The 13,894-nt window shown below is 31.7% G+C and overlaps 1 protein-coding gene across 1 annotated transcript in view; it reads left to right on the top strand.

The window, feature by feature from the left end:
- The window catches only part of LOC129229556 (nucleolar transcription factor 1-A-like), a 39,461-nt gene extending 27,517 nt beyond the window's left edge, over nt 1-11,944 (top strand). The window contains exons 11-16 of the mRNA XM_054863882.1: nt 1,114-1,431; nt 5,542-5,606; nt 6,574-6,633; nt 6,731-6,914; nt 8,432-8,521; nt 11,633-11,944. Coding sequence (XP_054719857.1) covers nt 1,114-1,431; nt 5,542-5,606; nt 6,574-6,633; nt 6,731-6,914; nt 8,432-8,521; nt 11,633-11,929 — 1,014 coding nt within the window. The 3' untranslated portion in view covers nt 11,930-11,944. The remainder of the gene's footprint in view (nt 1-1,113; nt 1,432-5,541; nt 5,607-6,573; nt 6,634-6,730; nt 6,915-8,431; nt 8,522-11,632) is intronic.
- The last annotated feature ends 1,950 nt before the right edge of the window (nt 11,945-13,894 follow it).

The raw sequence follows: 13,894 nt of genomic DNA, 5'->3' as shown, positions 1-13,894 counted from the left end.
AAGTCTTGGAAAAGTCATGGATTTTTTTCATCCAAATAGAGTATGAACCCTGGAAATAATTGATTTTTAGTTTATCAAGTACACTATTTTAGGATTTTTCATTCTATTCAATGTCATGAGTACTCTAGCTAATTTAAACTAGAACTTGATTCTAGGAATATCTAAATTTCATTTTAAAAAATTGGGTGGAGGTTGAGTCGTAGCAGAATATTAAGAAAAGACCGATATGTTTTTGCATATATGCAATCTGAAGTGCAAATCATGTTGCTTCTTCTTGTTGTTCTGTCTTAAAATATTCTCAAAACTGCACCAGTGGCATCATCTACATTGGGTGAAAGAAATGTCCTGTAATTTTTTTTTTGAACTTAATGCATGTGTCAAAAACACAGATTTTTACATTTTCTCAATTTTTTCCAATCTTGCACAGGTGGGAATTTTCCATTTGAACCACTTTCAAGTAGAAAACCCAGAAAATATTGTAATTTTAGCACCTGTGTGTCTGCAAAAAATGTATTTCAGATCAAAAGTTCTTTAATTATTCACTTGGCGCTAAAAGAATATTGTGAATCCTAATCAAAGTTTATTACACTTAGTGGCTCATTCAGTGACTTCAGTTGAAATAGTAGGGGCAGAAAATGTTTATTTATTTATTTTTCGATTGCATTTATTTATTTTCGAATGTTAAAATATAATTGCTTAAGTTGAAATCATTAAACTGGTTAACCCTTGTAATTTCTTATTATTGTTTTAAAGATTCGCTCATCAGTTATCTCTTTGTCTAAAGCCACAATAATTTTGGCAATTTTTCAATGAAAGTACATTTTCAGTGAACACAACTGTTTTAAGTCCCTGTTACATCAAGTCCTTTATTGTATTTTCATACTCCTAATCCGTGTACTTCTACTATTTCATTGAGAACAGGCTACGTTTTTGTCAGTCAACCATTAACTACAACAAGAATCACTGAGTTCTGTACTGTTCTAACTCTTAGTTGTAACTCTTAAATTCTTCTTGAACTTTTCTTTAGTTCTAAAGTTGGTATGCTCCCTATACATTTTTGCACATACTGCATCATGAATTGCACGCTCAATCTTTCTTGTGTTTAATTTTCAGGCTATTTCTAAATACAAAGAGGAATTTGCAACCTATTTAAATAGTTTACCGGAGAAAGAAAGAGAAAAAATGATAAATGAAATGAAGCCAGCTGGCAAAAAGAAACCAGTCAATCATATTACTGTTGAAACCATCAACAATGACATATCAGAATTGGAAGCCATTGATGGAGCCAGACCAAAGAAACCGCTTTCTGCCATGTTTTACTTCCAACAAGAGAAGTTTTCTGTTGCTTGCCAGAAGCATCCAGATAAGTCAAAGCAAGATCTTATGAAAATGCTTGCCAAAGAGTATAATGAACTGTCTGAGAAGAAAAAGGTAAGATTTTTCCCCTGAGGAAATCTTTGTTTGACTTTTAAATTTTTATTCTTCTGATGCTTTTCAAAATGAGAGGCAGAATTGTTAATTTAATATTACAGTATAACTTCGATTCAACGATTTCCCCAATTTAATGATGGATTTCATTGGTCCGGATTTGACTGCATTGAATGTGTAGGAAGTGAAAAGGGAGGTGCTTGAAGCGAGCGTGAGCACTGAGACAAGTGATCTATTGTACTGTCCCCAGTGTTGCCAGATGGTCAAATCCAAATTCCCTTCCAACTTTTCCCCAAAAAGCGATGTTTTCTATTAAAATTCCACAAATTCAAAAATTATTTTTCCACTAATATTTTCATAAAATGATTTCCTCTGATATTTTTGTCTCTTGAAATTTTTTTTCCCCCAAATAGCCAAATTTTCTTATAAAATCCCCCAACTTTTTTTTTCTTCTTATTTTCGCTTTTTTTTTTTTGTATTCTTTACCTTTTTTTATCTTTATCTTTACTAATAATAAAGCTGAAAGTCTCTCTGTCCGGATCTCTCTCTCTGTCTGTCAGGATCTCTGTGACGCGCATAGCACCTAGACCATTTTACCGATTTTCATGAAATTTGGCAAAGTATTAGTTTGTAGTATGGGGGTGTGCACCTTTAAGAGATTTTTTGAAAATTCAATTTTGTTCTTTTTCTATTCCAGTTTTAAGAACATTTTCCCAAGCAAAATCAAAAATTATGGACGACTAAATGACCAAGTTATCATAATGTGGAACCGTAACTTGGGCAAGCCAATTGGCGAGAAATTCATCTTGCATTATTTGTAAATATACAGGGGAACCAAAATACGTTTTAATTTTTTACTACGGGCAAAGCCGTGCGGGTGCCACTAGTCATAAATACAAACACCTGACCGAGAGATCAGAAATAACCAAATTTTTTTTTCCACTCGCATTTACTACTCTGCTTTTGTATGTATATTTAAACTATGATTTTTGTATATATTTATCCAAGAACATTCTTCATCACACTTATATTTACTTTTTTCACCTATCAACTAGTTACTCATGCAGAACAATAATGCGAATTCCATAAAGTTGAGTAGAGCTAAACCAACGCTGTTTGGTACAAACAATGTAACTACCAGATGTCAAGATGCGAAGTTAAATACGAAAAATCCCCCCCTCCCCAAGTCCCCCCCCCCCCATGTTTTCCCCAAGAAAAAAAATTTTCCCCGAAGAATTCCCCTCAAAACCCATTTTTCCAAAATCTCCTTATAGAGCACCAGATTTCACCAAAATGGGGAAATTTCCCCCAGTCTGGCAACACAGACTGTCCCCGCTTTGACCACTACTAGAGCCCAACAACCAAAACAAATTTTAGCAGTTGCCTAACCAATATGTTAGGAATCAAATGTATATGATCCTTGATTTAACAATATCAATGATTTAACGATAACTTTTCCCAGTCCCTTGACAATAGTTAAATTGGAGTCTTACTGTAATTAATTGTGCCGTTTAATCCTGTTACAATGAACTACAAAGGGTATCGAATTTTGTTTGCTGTAATGAAATTCCAGCACTGTAATGGGAATTAAAATGGGACTGAACATTTATTTTTTTTAAACTGATATTTTATTTGTTGTTCACTATTTTACTTGTGCAAGTTTTTTTTCTTCTAAATTCTAAGTATGTTCAATACAGTTGGCTCTCTGTTTAACGACGCTCTATTTAACGACGGCTTTTCGCACTATAGTGTTAAAAGCATTCTATTTAAGGATGATTTTTCGTGGTCCCTTGAAAGTCGTTAAACAGAGAGCCAACCGTATATATATTAAGATTTTTAAAATTATCATTTAGGGCACAAGCAAAAATTTTTTAAACAATACATGGAGTTCATAAGTTGTTAGATGTAAAAGGATAGAAAAGTATAACTCTCTACTCTGATCTTTTCCAAATGTTTTCTTTTTTATTTGATATTTACTAAACTAGCCGATTTTTAAAAGACTTAAATGATTTGTTATTGATATTGCTTCATTTAAAATCTTAATATGTGATAGTTGTTAATGTAATAATTTCTGTTAACAGGGTTCGTACTTCCTTAAAAAACCCCTAAGAAACCCTTATTTTCATCAAGCAAAATTAAGGTCCCTAAAAAACCCTTAAAAAGTCCTTAATTTTCTGAAAATTTCCTTAATTTTTTCAAAACTATGTATTAAGTTTGGTCCCCTTTTCTTAGTTTTTCTATTTTCTCCCTTCAAATCTTCACCCTCCGCGTTTTCTGCCGAAAACGTATGTTTGGGAAACATGCCAACGATGTCAAACACGTGTTTCGCCGAAAATTGCATGTGTTGTTTAAGATTTCAATCTTTTTGCATCCTGCAAATATTTCAATCATTTTTAATGCTGGAAGGTTTTTTTTACTATAGGCTAATTTATATCTACGTATTTTATTCATTATTTCAATAATAATTTTTTCGTAAATTTATTTTAGAAAAAATGCAAAACTCAGTCAAAAAAATGTGGGCTAACTCCCACAAGCTTAGATTGTATTGAAATTTGGCATGGTTATTTAGTGATACAGCCAAGATTGAACTCTAGCTCCCTCAACCCTTTATTTCAGGACTTGGGGGGCTAGAAATTGCTGCCTCTCTTTCAAAATTTAAGTTTATACAGGGGTCGAAGTAGTCCTATATATCCTATATTTTCAAGAAAAGCATCAAAATCGTCTTATATTTCCTATATTTTTGAAAAACGTCTTATATTTCCTACATTTCCGTTTTTGTTGTTGTTGAACCAGGAGGACATTAATTCTACAAATTTTGGTGCATGGTACACTAAAGGAAAAGATGATTTTACTGCTTTTTGCCATTTTTGCAACTGTTCAGTGCCCATAAGCAATAGTGGAATTTCGCAATTGAGGCAGCATCCTAAAACATTCAAGCATAAAGAAGATTCTGAAAAACGTCAGAGGGATCCTTCTCAAGCTCTGTTTGTTCTTAACACAAGTGTTAAAGGGTTCAGTTTAGATATAAAATCAAATAACAATGGAATTAGTACTTGGATCATGAGTGAGAAAGAAAAAATAAAAATTTTCTTTGTTCAAATTTTGTTTAATTATTTCGTCTATAAAGTACACTTTTTTTTTCAGAAATTATTCTTTCAACTACAGGAAAGTCATTTCAGATGTAAGGAATAATTTTATTCCAGGTTTTTTTTAAAGCAAAATCATTGATAAGAATAAATAAATAATATATTATATGTATTTCTTTTTTCATAGCAAAAATATTCACATGTGTCCTATATTTGTCCTATACTTTTTGCGGAAAATGTCCTATATGTGACAAGTCGGTCACTTCTACCCCTGTTTATATTGAAATGTAATTCACTGAAAATGGGGCATCACAGTCAATTGCTCCTTTTCCTGCAGTTTGGGAACAATGTTATGCATTTGTGTATGTATCAAGTACTTTACCCCCCCCCCCCCTGGGAAGCTTTGATATGGTGTGCCTAAAATTATCTTATTATTTCCAATGAGTCCTTAAAAAGTCCTTAATTTTCACTTTTAAAAATAAGTATGAACCCTGGTTAAGTGCTTAATAATTACGTTTAAATTTTTGAATTTGAGATCCCAACTCAATTATTGAAAATTTTTTATGACCAATGTTTTTGGATAGTTGCAGAAACATATTTTAACTTCTTTCGTTGAAAATAGTTTTCTTTCATCCATAATTCTGTACCTCAGAGCTAGAAGGACGTAAGTCACATTATGATAATTTTACAGGATAGAGAAAAAACCTTTTTCTGACTCATGCAAAGGATGGGATGCATGCTCTTTTAACACTGGTAAAAAATTGAAAACTTTTTTTAAAAAGAAAGAATTACTTTTATATGACTCGATACCAAATAAGCTTCTACATACAAGCACTAAAAAATGGATAATCGTTGCACTTAACGTCGTTCATCTGGCTCTGAGGTACGGAATTTATGGTTTGCTTGATTTGACATTGATTTGATATGTATTGTGCCTCTTTGTTTCTTTTATAGACTGAAAGCATCTGTTAATTATTTTTTGCTATTAAAAATTATTTATAGCCACTTATGAAGTTTCCTCTTACAGGACAAGTACAAAAAAATTGCAGAAGAAGCCAAAAAAGCCTATGATGAAGGCTCTACTTCTAAAATGTAAGTCACAAATGTATCCTATCTCAAATACTACATGCAATGATGCAACTGCTAATATATTTCGAGTGTTCTGTGCAATGAATGATATTTCAATTAAAATGGCATTATTAAGATATAATCAAAATCAAAAAAGGAAAGTAAGGAAAATTATGTACTCGGCGGCAGAATTTTTCTCATCAGTCTGCAACACATATTGAAAGCTCGAAAAATAGTCTGCAAGATAGGCCAACATTAGATTAATCATAAAATATAAATCAGTACTGAGAAATGCTAAAAAAATAAGATGCTCAACTTAAATAGGGTAAAAATCTTTGTTTGCAGAAATTTAAGTTTTTTTTTTTTCTCTCCAAGCTAAGAAATAGTATGCAGATATTTTCAAGAATCTGTGTTGTACATTGCAGGGTAGCACTGCTTCTGCGACTGGGATTATGAACAGGGGTGATTGTGGTCGGTATTTTACCGAATATCCGGTATTTTCGGACGTATTTCCGGTATTTTCATGTCTGAAAATACCGGAATTATGTTCTTTTTTCGATATGCTTTTATCTCCCTACCTCCGCAATTTATTTTAAATTATATAATACTCATCAAATATACCTGAAAGAGCCTTAAGATGGACAACTATCCCTTAAGATGGTCAAATGTCAAGATAATTTGTATAACACCAGCTCAAAAGTAACTTTATAATCCATTAAAAATTTAATTAAATGTGCACGCAATATTTTGACTCAGAACTATTTAAAACTATGGCAAAGATGCACTTAAGTAATAGGGGCCAAAGATTGCCCCCCCCCTGTTCTCGCTTTGAAACTTTCAGGTATTTTTTGATGAACTCACAATCACCCCTGTATGAAACATTATCAATATTAAACTAATATGACATTTAAATTAGTTAAAAAGATCTGAACTTGGTTATTTTAAAAAATTTCAAATCATTGATTCTTACTTAAATAATTCTTACTTCCAGTAAAGTTGAAAATAGTGGAAAGAAAAAGTTATTCAAAGGTGAACCAAGGCGACCCCCACAGTGAGTTTCTGTTTTACAATTCTATTTTATTCCAATAACTGCTTTAGACTCAACATCTTGCATATTTTAATTCAAACTTTAATGTCCACTTATTTAGGAGTGGATATGGCTTGTTTTCTTCTGAAAAATTAAGTGAATTGACGCATGTTGACCCAAAAAATCGCATGACAGAAATAGCAAAGTTGTGGAAGACTATGTCTAGTGAAGAAAAAGACAGATATGCCAAAAGGGTTCAAGACATGATGAAAAAATATAACAAGGATATGCAAAAATTTTTGAAGGCAAGTTAGATAAACTTGACTTCCTATTCAAAATACTGTCATTTGTATAACTCGTATATATATTTTTTTATGTTGTACCAAAGATTGTTCTCAAACCATTGGCTTTCATCACTATTTTTTCTTTAAGTTTTATTCAATTCTGAAATCATAGATATCCAAAAATAAATTAATCGCCTATGCAAAAATTTAAGTAATAATGGTGAGGGGAAATGCTTTTGTAAAGTACCTATTATTTTACTAATAACTTTTCTTAAAGTTTGCTTTGAAGCACAAAATAAACCTTGAAATAAAACATTAATGAATGCAGCAGAACTCTCAAACTGTATTTCATGTCGGTTTCAAATGTTTCTACAAAAATCAACTAATATTTGACTTTTTCTAAACAAAAATTAGATAGATTAAAGATTTCTTTAACTTCTTTAAAATATTTTCAACAATTAAAAATTAAGAAAACACGAACTATATCTTACCAAATATGTTGAAAAAGGTTTTCAATGAGGATCACATATTAATTTTAACTAGAGCTGCAGAATTGGAGTCGGACTGATTTTGGGGTAAAGAAATCAGGAATCAAAGGGTTAAAATTCCAAGAGTCGGAGTCTGTCATTTTTCACAAAAGTTCACAACTCTGCCAGTGCTTGCGAAGTCAGAGTTGGGCTGATTTTGGGGTAAAGGAGTCGGGAGTCAAAGGCTCTTAAAATCTCGGAGTCGGCTATTTTTCCTCCGACTCAGCAGCCCTGGTTTTAACTGCATTGTTAAATCCTAGAAATTTGCTGAAGCACTTGTAAATGATTCTATTAGCCACCAATCACTTATTTCTGCTTGAAGTCATGCAAGGAGCTAGAATAATGACAGAAAAAACTTCTAAAAGATCCTACTATTCTGTCAAAATTAAATAGTATTGAAATAAATTGAAAAATTACTGTAAACAACAACGTTATTATTACTATTTTTTTAAGTTGTGGAAATAAATTTCTAATAAGAATTCATTCTCCCTCTCTTTTTTTTAAATTCTTTGATTTTTCTTTAAAAAATCTTTTATGATTTTTTTATATATAATTCTTTATGATTTTTTTAAATAATTTTTTATCTGATCCAGATGCTAAAAGTAAATATTGAAACTTTTAATTGTTTTGTTTCTTTACTTTTGTTCTCCCCTTTTCTGTTTACGCAATAACATGTAATCATTGTATTTACTTTTATATATTGATTTAAATTCTTAGAATAATAATAATGCTTGTTTATTCGAGCATGCAAGATATCAGAAAGTTAAACAAGAACTAAATGGCAAAATGAAATTTTAAAATATAGAAACTTTTAATACAACCAATCACATAATTATACATAAATAATAATACCAATTAGCATAAAATAATTATTTTGTAAGGTTGCTTAGATATAGAAAAAACTTCGTGTATGATGCTAATATTTTTATGTCATGCAGTTTATTTCAAATTTGATCTGACCTAATGTATTTTTCAATTTAAATTGACATGTGATCTTGTGAATTATCACAGGGGCTAACTGTGGCAGAATTTCAAGAATATGAAAAATATCGAAAAGCTGCAATGAAAAAGAAGAATAAAAAAGGAACGGATGGTGCTCAGGTGCGTAAATAAAAAAAGGTTTTTACTATAGATAGCAGTATCTGTGCCCAATTCTATCAAATTACACAGCACTTGTTGTTTGCTCTTTAATCCATCAGCTTCCCTTTTTGCACTGAAAAGAGGATTCCTTGTAATCTTGAAACATTTCTCTAATTGTTTTGCAGATTTTGTACTGTATTGCTGTGTCTTGCTTTTAGATACAGTCGTGATCATATAATGGAATTTTTGAAGTAATGTCAGAAATTACTAACAGGGGAAAAAATCCAGGATTTTTTACCTTCATGTTTCAAAACATATACTGCCGGCCTGCTTAATCAAATATTGTCAGTTCCAAGAAATTTTAGTCTATTAAGTGGGGAACTTTTCTTTACCTTGCTAAATTGACATTTGTCTTTTATGGTGTTAGAGGAAATAAATTAAATTTTTAGTGGACGTCACAAATGTGTCTTGGTTGAGCCAAAGTATGAAACAAGTTTAAATTAACCATTGACATTTATTAACACAAAAGATACAAATGAGAAAAATTTAAGGTTTCAAAATAAATCGTGAAATCTTAGAAACACTCAGAAAAAGTATCACAGGAAACCCTAACACGAAAGAACAACAATTAAAATTATACCAATTAATTATGTTCCCTTATTACTGTCGAAAAAAAGTTCCCATAGCTTTACTCTGTCCTGTCATCAGTGTTTCTGGAACTTGGCGACTTGAAAACGAACAAACAAACACTATAGGGAACGCAAAAGACCGGACGGCCTGGCTTCCAATATCAGCAAATGGACGTCAATCCATATCAAACCTGGTAAGCAACAGCATCGCCAGTTAAACCATTTGGGCAGCAAGCCCAGAGACAAAGAGCTTTAGAAGACCATCGAAGCAGGAGGAACTAAATGAGATGGGAAGAGATTGGTGAATGGATGTCCACTTCTTAAATAGCGCTTCATTGACGTTCTATCTTGTTTGTATATTCTGTTTGACAGGTTGCTAGAAGTTCTTTCAAAAAACTCCAAACAAATGTAGTTGCAACAGTCAATTCGTTGAAACATTAACTTTCGATGAAAGTTTTCTTTTCACTGCGAGATTAGCTGGTAACAAAGAAGTTTTACATTTCACACACCACGTTTTCTAGAGTGATTGAAAATCTTGGGATGTTGCATTTTTACGTGTAACTTCAATACAATTAACACAATTCCCTTAGCACTGGAACAGCAAGAATATTAATAAAAATCTCTAATAATTTGACAGATGGAATGTTAGTTGTTTTTCTCACACAATGTCGGCGAAAAATATTACTTTATATTTTTATGTCAATAATTGTTCTTACTTAATTTGTTTCTAATTTATGCAACATTTTCTCAGCAAAAATATTTGCAAAAGCCGAGCAATATTTGATTATCTTGGAAAATTATTCAGATTAATCGGGGATTTTTAATATTGTGTCTATGGGGAAACATTCAGTTCTGGGAGGTTTTATTTTCATAAGTGGAGTTTTTGTTTACTGGTTACCCAATTAAGATAGTTACCCAACAGCATATATATTATATTTTTAATCAATTTATTAGTAAATTAATGTTCTGTTGTTGAACATTGACGATTGCCTTTGTCACATCGCAACCGAGAATTGAGATAAGAACTCAAAATGTTCTTTTTCCCATAGAAGTAAGTTGGACATATTTACAAGTGCTGATAATTTCATTGAATAACATTTATCAGGCTCGAAGCTTCAGCATAAAATTACTTGTGGAGTTACGCACCTTGTATAATGGTAGAGAATTGTCTCTGAGCTGTATTTTAACACTAGAAAGACGGAGGGGCCTGTGTGGCCCCTCGCATAGTTTGTTGTTTAATAACTTGGATAAAGTCTAACGGAACGTAATGTAACTTCCTGACTTTTCATTATGTGACGCTATTTGAATGCTTGTTTAATCATTTTATCATACGCCTCATAGTACTGTAAATATTGATCCTTATACCTAGAAAGACGGGAGGGGCCACAGTGGCCCCTAAGCTTTTTTACAACTAAAAAAATTTTTTTTTTCCTTTCTCCTAATTGTTCTAGCATAAAAAAAGGCCATTATCTCTAGTTTAACCTGTAACTTCCGCTTTATACAGCCAGTTGGATATCCAAATGCTATAAACAGTACTGACTGCTTACCAGCCTAATGGTAGCCATTGCTCTTGAAAAGAAAAACTGATCCAAGTTTTTGGCCAGTATAGAGAGAAACACTGCAAATAATTGCATACTAAGTTTTTATTTAGTCATGAAAGAAGGTGCATTGGGCATGTACACACACTCAGGAAGAATTTTTTGAATAATTCACTCCAAAAATGGGTAGGGGCCCCACTGGCCCCTTCAGTCTTTCTAAATATACAGAAAATGTCAGTCGTTCTAGTGTTAAGGGAATTTTGACTCAGAAGTAGATGCTTTCTCATTAAAACCTGAAAAAGCTACTCTTATGTTGGGGGGGGGGGGGGGGGATTCAAAAGACACTTAAAAAGAAACTTTTTTTTTTTGTGTTACTTTTAATAAAATATATGTGAGTTGAAGTTTAATTATTTTCATTGTTGATTTAATGCTTTTGTTCTCACCAGATTACATGTAACTGTATTCTATATATGTGTATCTGTTACTGTTAGAGACCAAAATTGATGAATGTTAACATTCACTGGTTAATGGGCAGATTATGAGCATATTTGCACAATTTCAGTCTTTCTCGGTAAGTCATGTAAATTATCACATATTTCTCAAGAGTCGTTTTTGGGACTTCAAAAGTTAAATAAAATGTGCAAACAGAATGCTAAGACTTTTTTAAAAAAAAAACAATTTAACATACATTCCTCATAGCACAGAGTATGTTGAGAGCAGTTTTCGACACTCAAACTTGCTCTTTAAATGGGGGCGGGGGGGGGGGGGGGGATCAGGTTGGTTATAGTAACAGTCAACAAAAAGTTTAAATAATTTATTTGAAAATTGTTTGAAACTAGCTACTTTTGCTTCCCAATAAAAAAATGAAATAGCTTTATCTATGTAACAGATTTATTTTCCTTATTAGGATTGCTAATTGAGTCATCAATAATTTTTTAATATATTAGTTATTGTGTTTTCAACAGAAAATCAAAAAGGAGAGCGATTCAGACAGCTCAGATGACGAATCATCTGACGATGACGACGACGATTCTGAAAAATCTGATGTTGATGATTCAGGGTCTGGATCTGGTTCTGGATCAGGATCAAGTTCAGGATCAGATGATTCAGGAAGTGACTCTGGCAGTGAAGATGATGACGATGATGATGATGATGACGACGATGATGATGACGACGATGATGATGATGAAGACGATGATGAGAAAAAAGTATATCCTAGAAATTACATCTATTATCTACTTTATGTTTCAGATTTATTCTAAACTAGCTGCGTCACCCAGCTTTGCACGGTCTACCTTGAAAATAAAATGTCAAGTTATGCATGTTTAACAATTATGCTTGAACCTTAAAAAAAAAAAAAAAAAAAAGAAAAAGAAATCTAAAACTTCCCGACAGATTATGAAAAAATAGCCAAAAAAGAAAAACTTTAAATCCCCCAATTACAGGAAAAGTCTTAAAACAACAGCAAGAATTTTACTTGTTCACAGTCAAGAAAAAAATGATAGCACATCTTCCTTCTCAATGATTTTATTCAAGAGTAAGTTAAACTGAACTCGCAGCATACAATAAATTTCCGATTTAGTATTGATGTTCCTTTGCTTGAAAATACTTATAACTTTTCTCCAGTTTTTTTGTTTTCTTTTTAATAGCCTTAATGGTTTTAAATCGGGCAGAAGAAAATATACTTTAGGGCTATTTTTCATAGGCTTTCAAATGAGACTGATATCAAGACAATTGGATAGTTGTTTCAGGTAGAAAGAGGCATTTGATGCTTCCTATAAAATAAAAATTTGAATGGTTAACTACTTTTTAATTTTTCAAAACCCTCCTACGTTCTTTCTCCAGTGCCCAAGTACGTCCCTGCCAAATTTAGGCAAGATCTGACATAAACTGGATTTGTATAGGGAACATACATATGTGCATACATACACATGTGTTAACTGTTATATTTATATAGATATGCTTCAGATGTATGAATCTAATGGTTAGTAATTTTTTGACACTTCATTTTATAAACCATTTTCAAAAATTGTTAAATCAGTTTTAATTTAAAGTACACGTTGGAGGAGGAAATAATTAAAAGTGTAGCAGTAAAATTTGTTGGAATGCATAGTGATTCATGTATTAATACAGGAGCATGGTAAATGGGAAGGGAAAAAAAACAGTGTGAAGAAAACTTCCAAATTTTATCATATTTTGGATAAAGATCTATGTTATCAATTACAATAAGTGTGTATCTTATGGTGACAATACATTTGTGTGGATAATTTTTCATAAGCTTGATTTCAATTCATATTGCCAGATCCATTATGAATTGTTTCTAAACTTTTAGTTGTAACCATTGTAAAAACTATTCATGTATTACATCAAGCACTTTTTTTGCAAAAACAATGAAATCCTTATTCTTTACCTTTAATATAAGCTATCTGTAACTTTAAAATAACATTTTTCCCCCACATACATATTGTTAATAATAAAATAATTTGAAAACTGAATTTTTTTTTCATTTGTTCATTTACTGTGCTTGTGTATTAAAATATGGATTGTTATTTGTTGCAACAAAATTTGATAATGTAATACAGTAGAATCTCCCTTAAGGGACACCTCCGAATAAAATACACCTTTATGTAAGGGATATTTTTTCTGGTCCCACTCCCTTTGAACTTCCATGTATTTTGCCTCAAATTAAAGGACACTTAAGAGACTCACAAATTAAAAAAAAAATTTATAAAAAGTTATGTACAGTAAACTCCCGATTATGGGTCGTCAATTTATCTGCAACTCAGATTATCCGTGGGTCTTTTCACTATTTTTTTAACGATCATTAAACATTTTTTTAACTTATGTTTGTATTATTGTTCGTTTTATGTTTTAAATATGTATATTTTTTACATTCAATGTTAGTATATGGAATGTAGCAATCTTTTTAGCAAAAATTTAAATGTATGTGTGAGTGTTATTCATATTTTTTAGCTATTGTTTACACTAGTATCGTTTTTTAACTATTATTCGGATTATCCGTGGTTTTCGCTTATCCATGGTTACCATGCCTCCCTATTGCGCAGATAGTCTGGAGTTTACTGTATAAGTGCGTTAGAAAGAGGTATTGAAGCTTCATTTTTCCTCTAAAAATTGAGGAGAGTTTAACTTTAACAGAAGTTAAAGAGACAAGTATATATTGTGAAGTCTTGCTGGAATTTACATGCATGCCTATCCGGATATTTATT

The sequence above is a fragment of the Uloborus diversus genome, chromosome 9, assembly GCF_026930045.1.
Source record: "Uloborus diversus isolate 005 chromosome 9, Udiv.v.3.1, whole genome shotgun sequence".
NCBI lineage: Eukaryota > Metazoa > Arthropoda > Arachnida > Araneae > Uloboridae > Uloborus > Uloborus diversus.
The sequence above is the reverse complement of the archived record's forward strand: the minus strand, read 5'-3'. Positions and strand labels throughout refer to the sequence as shown.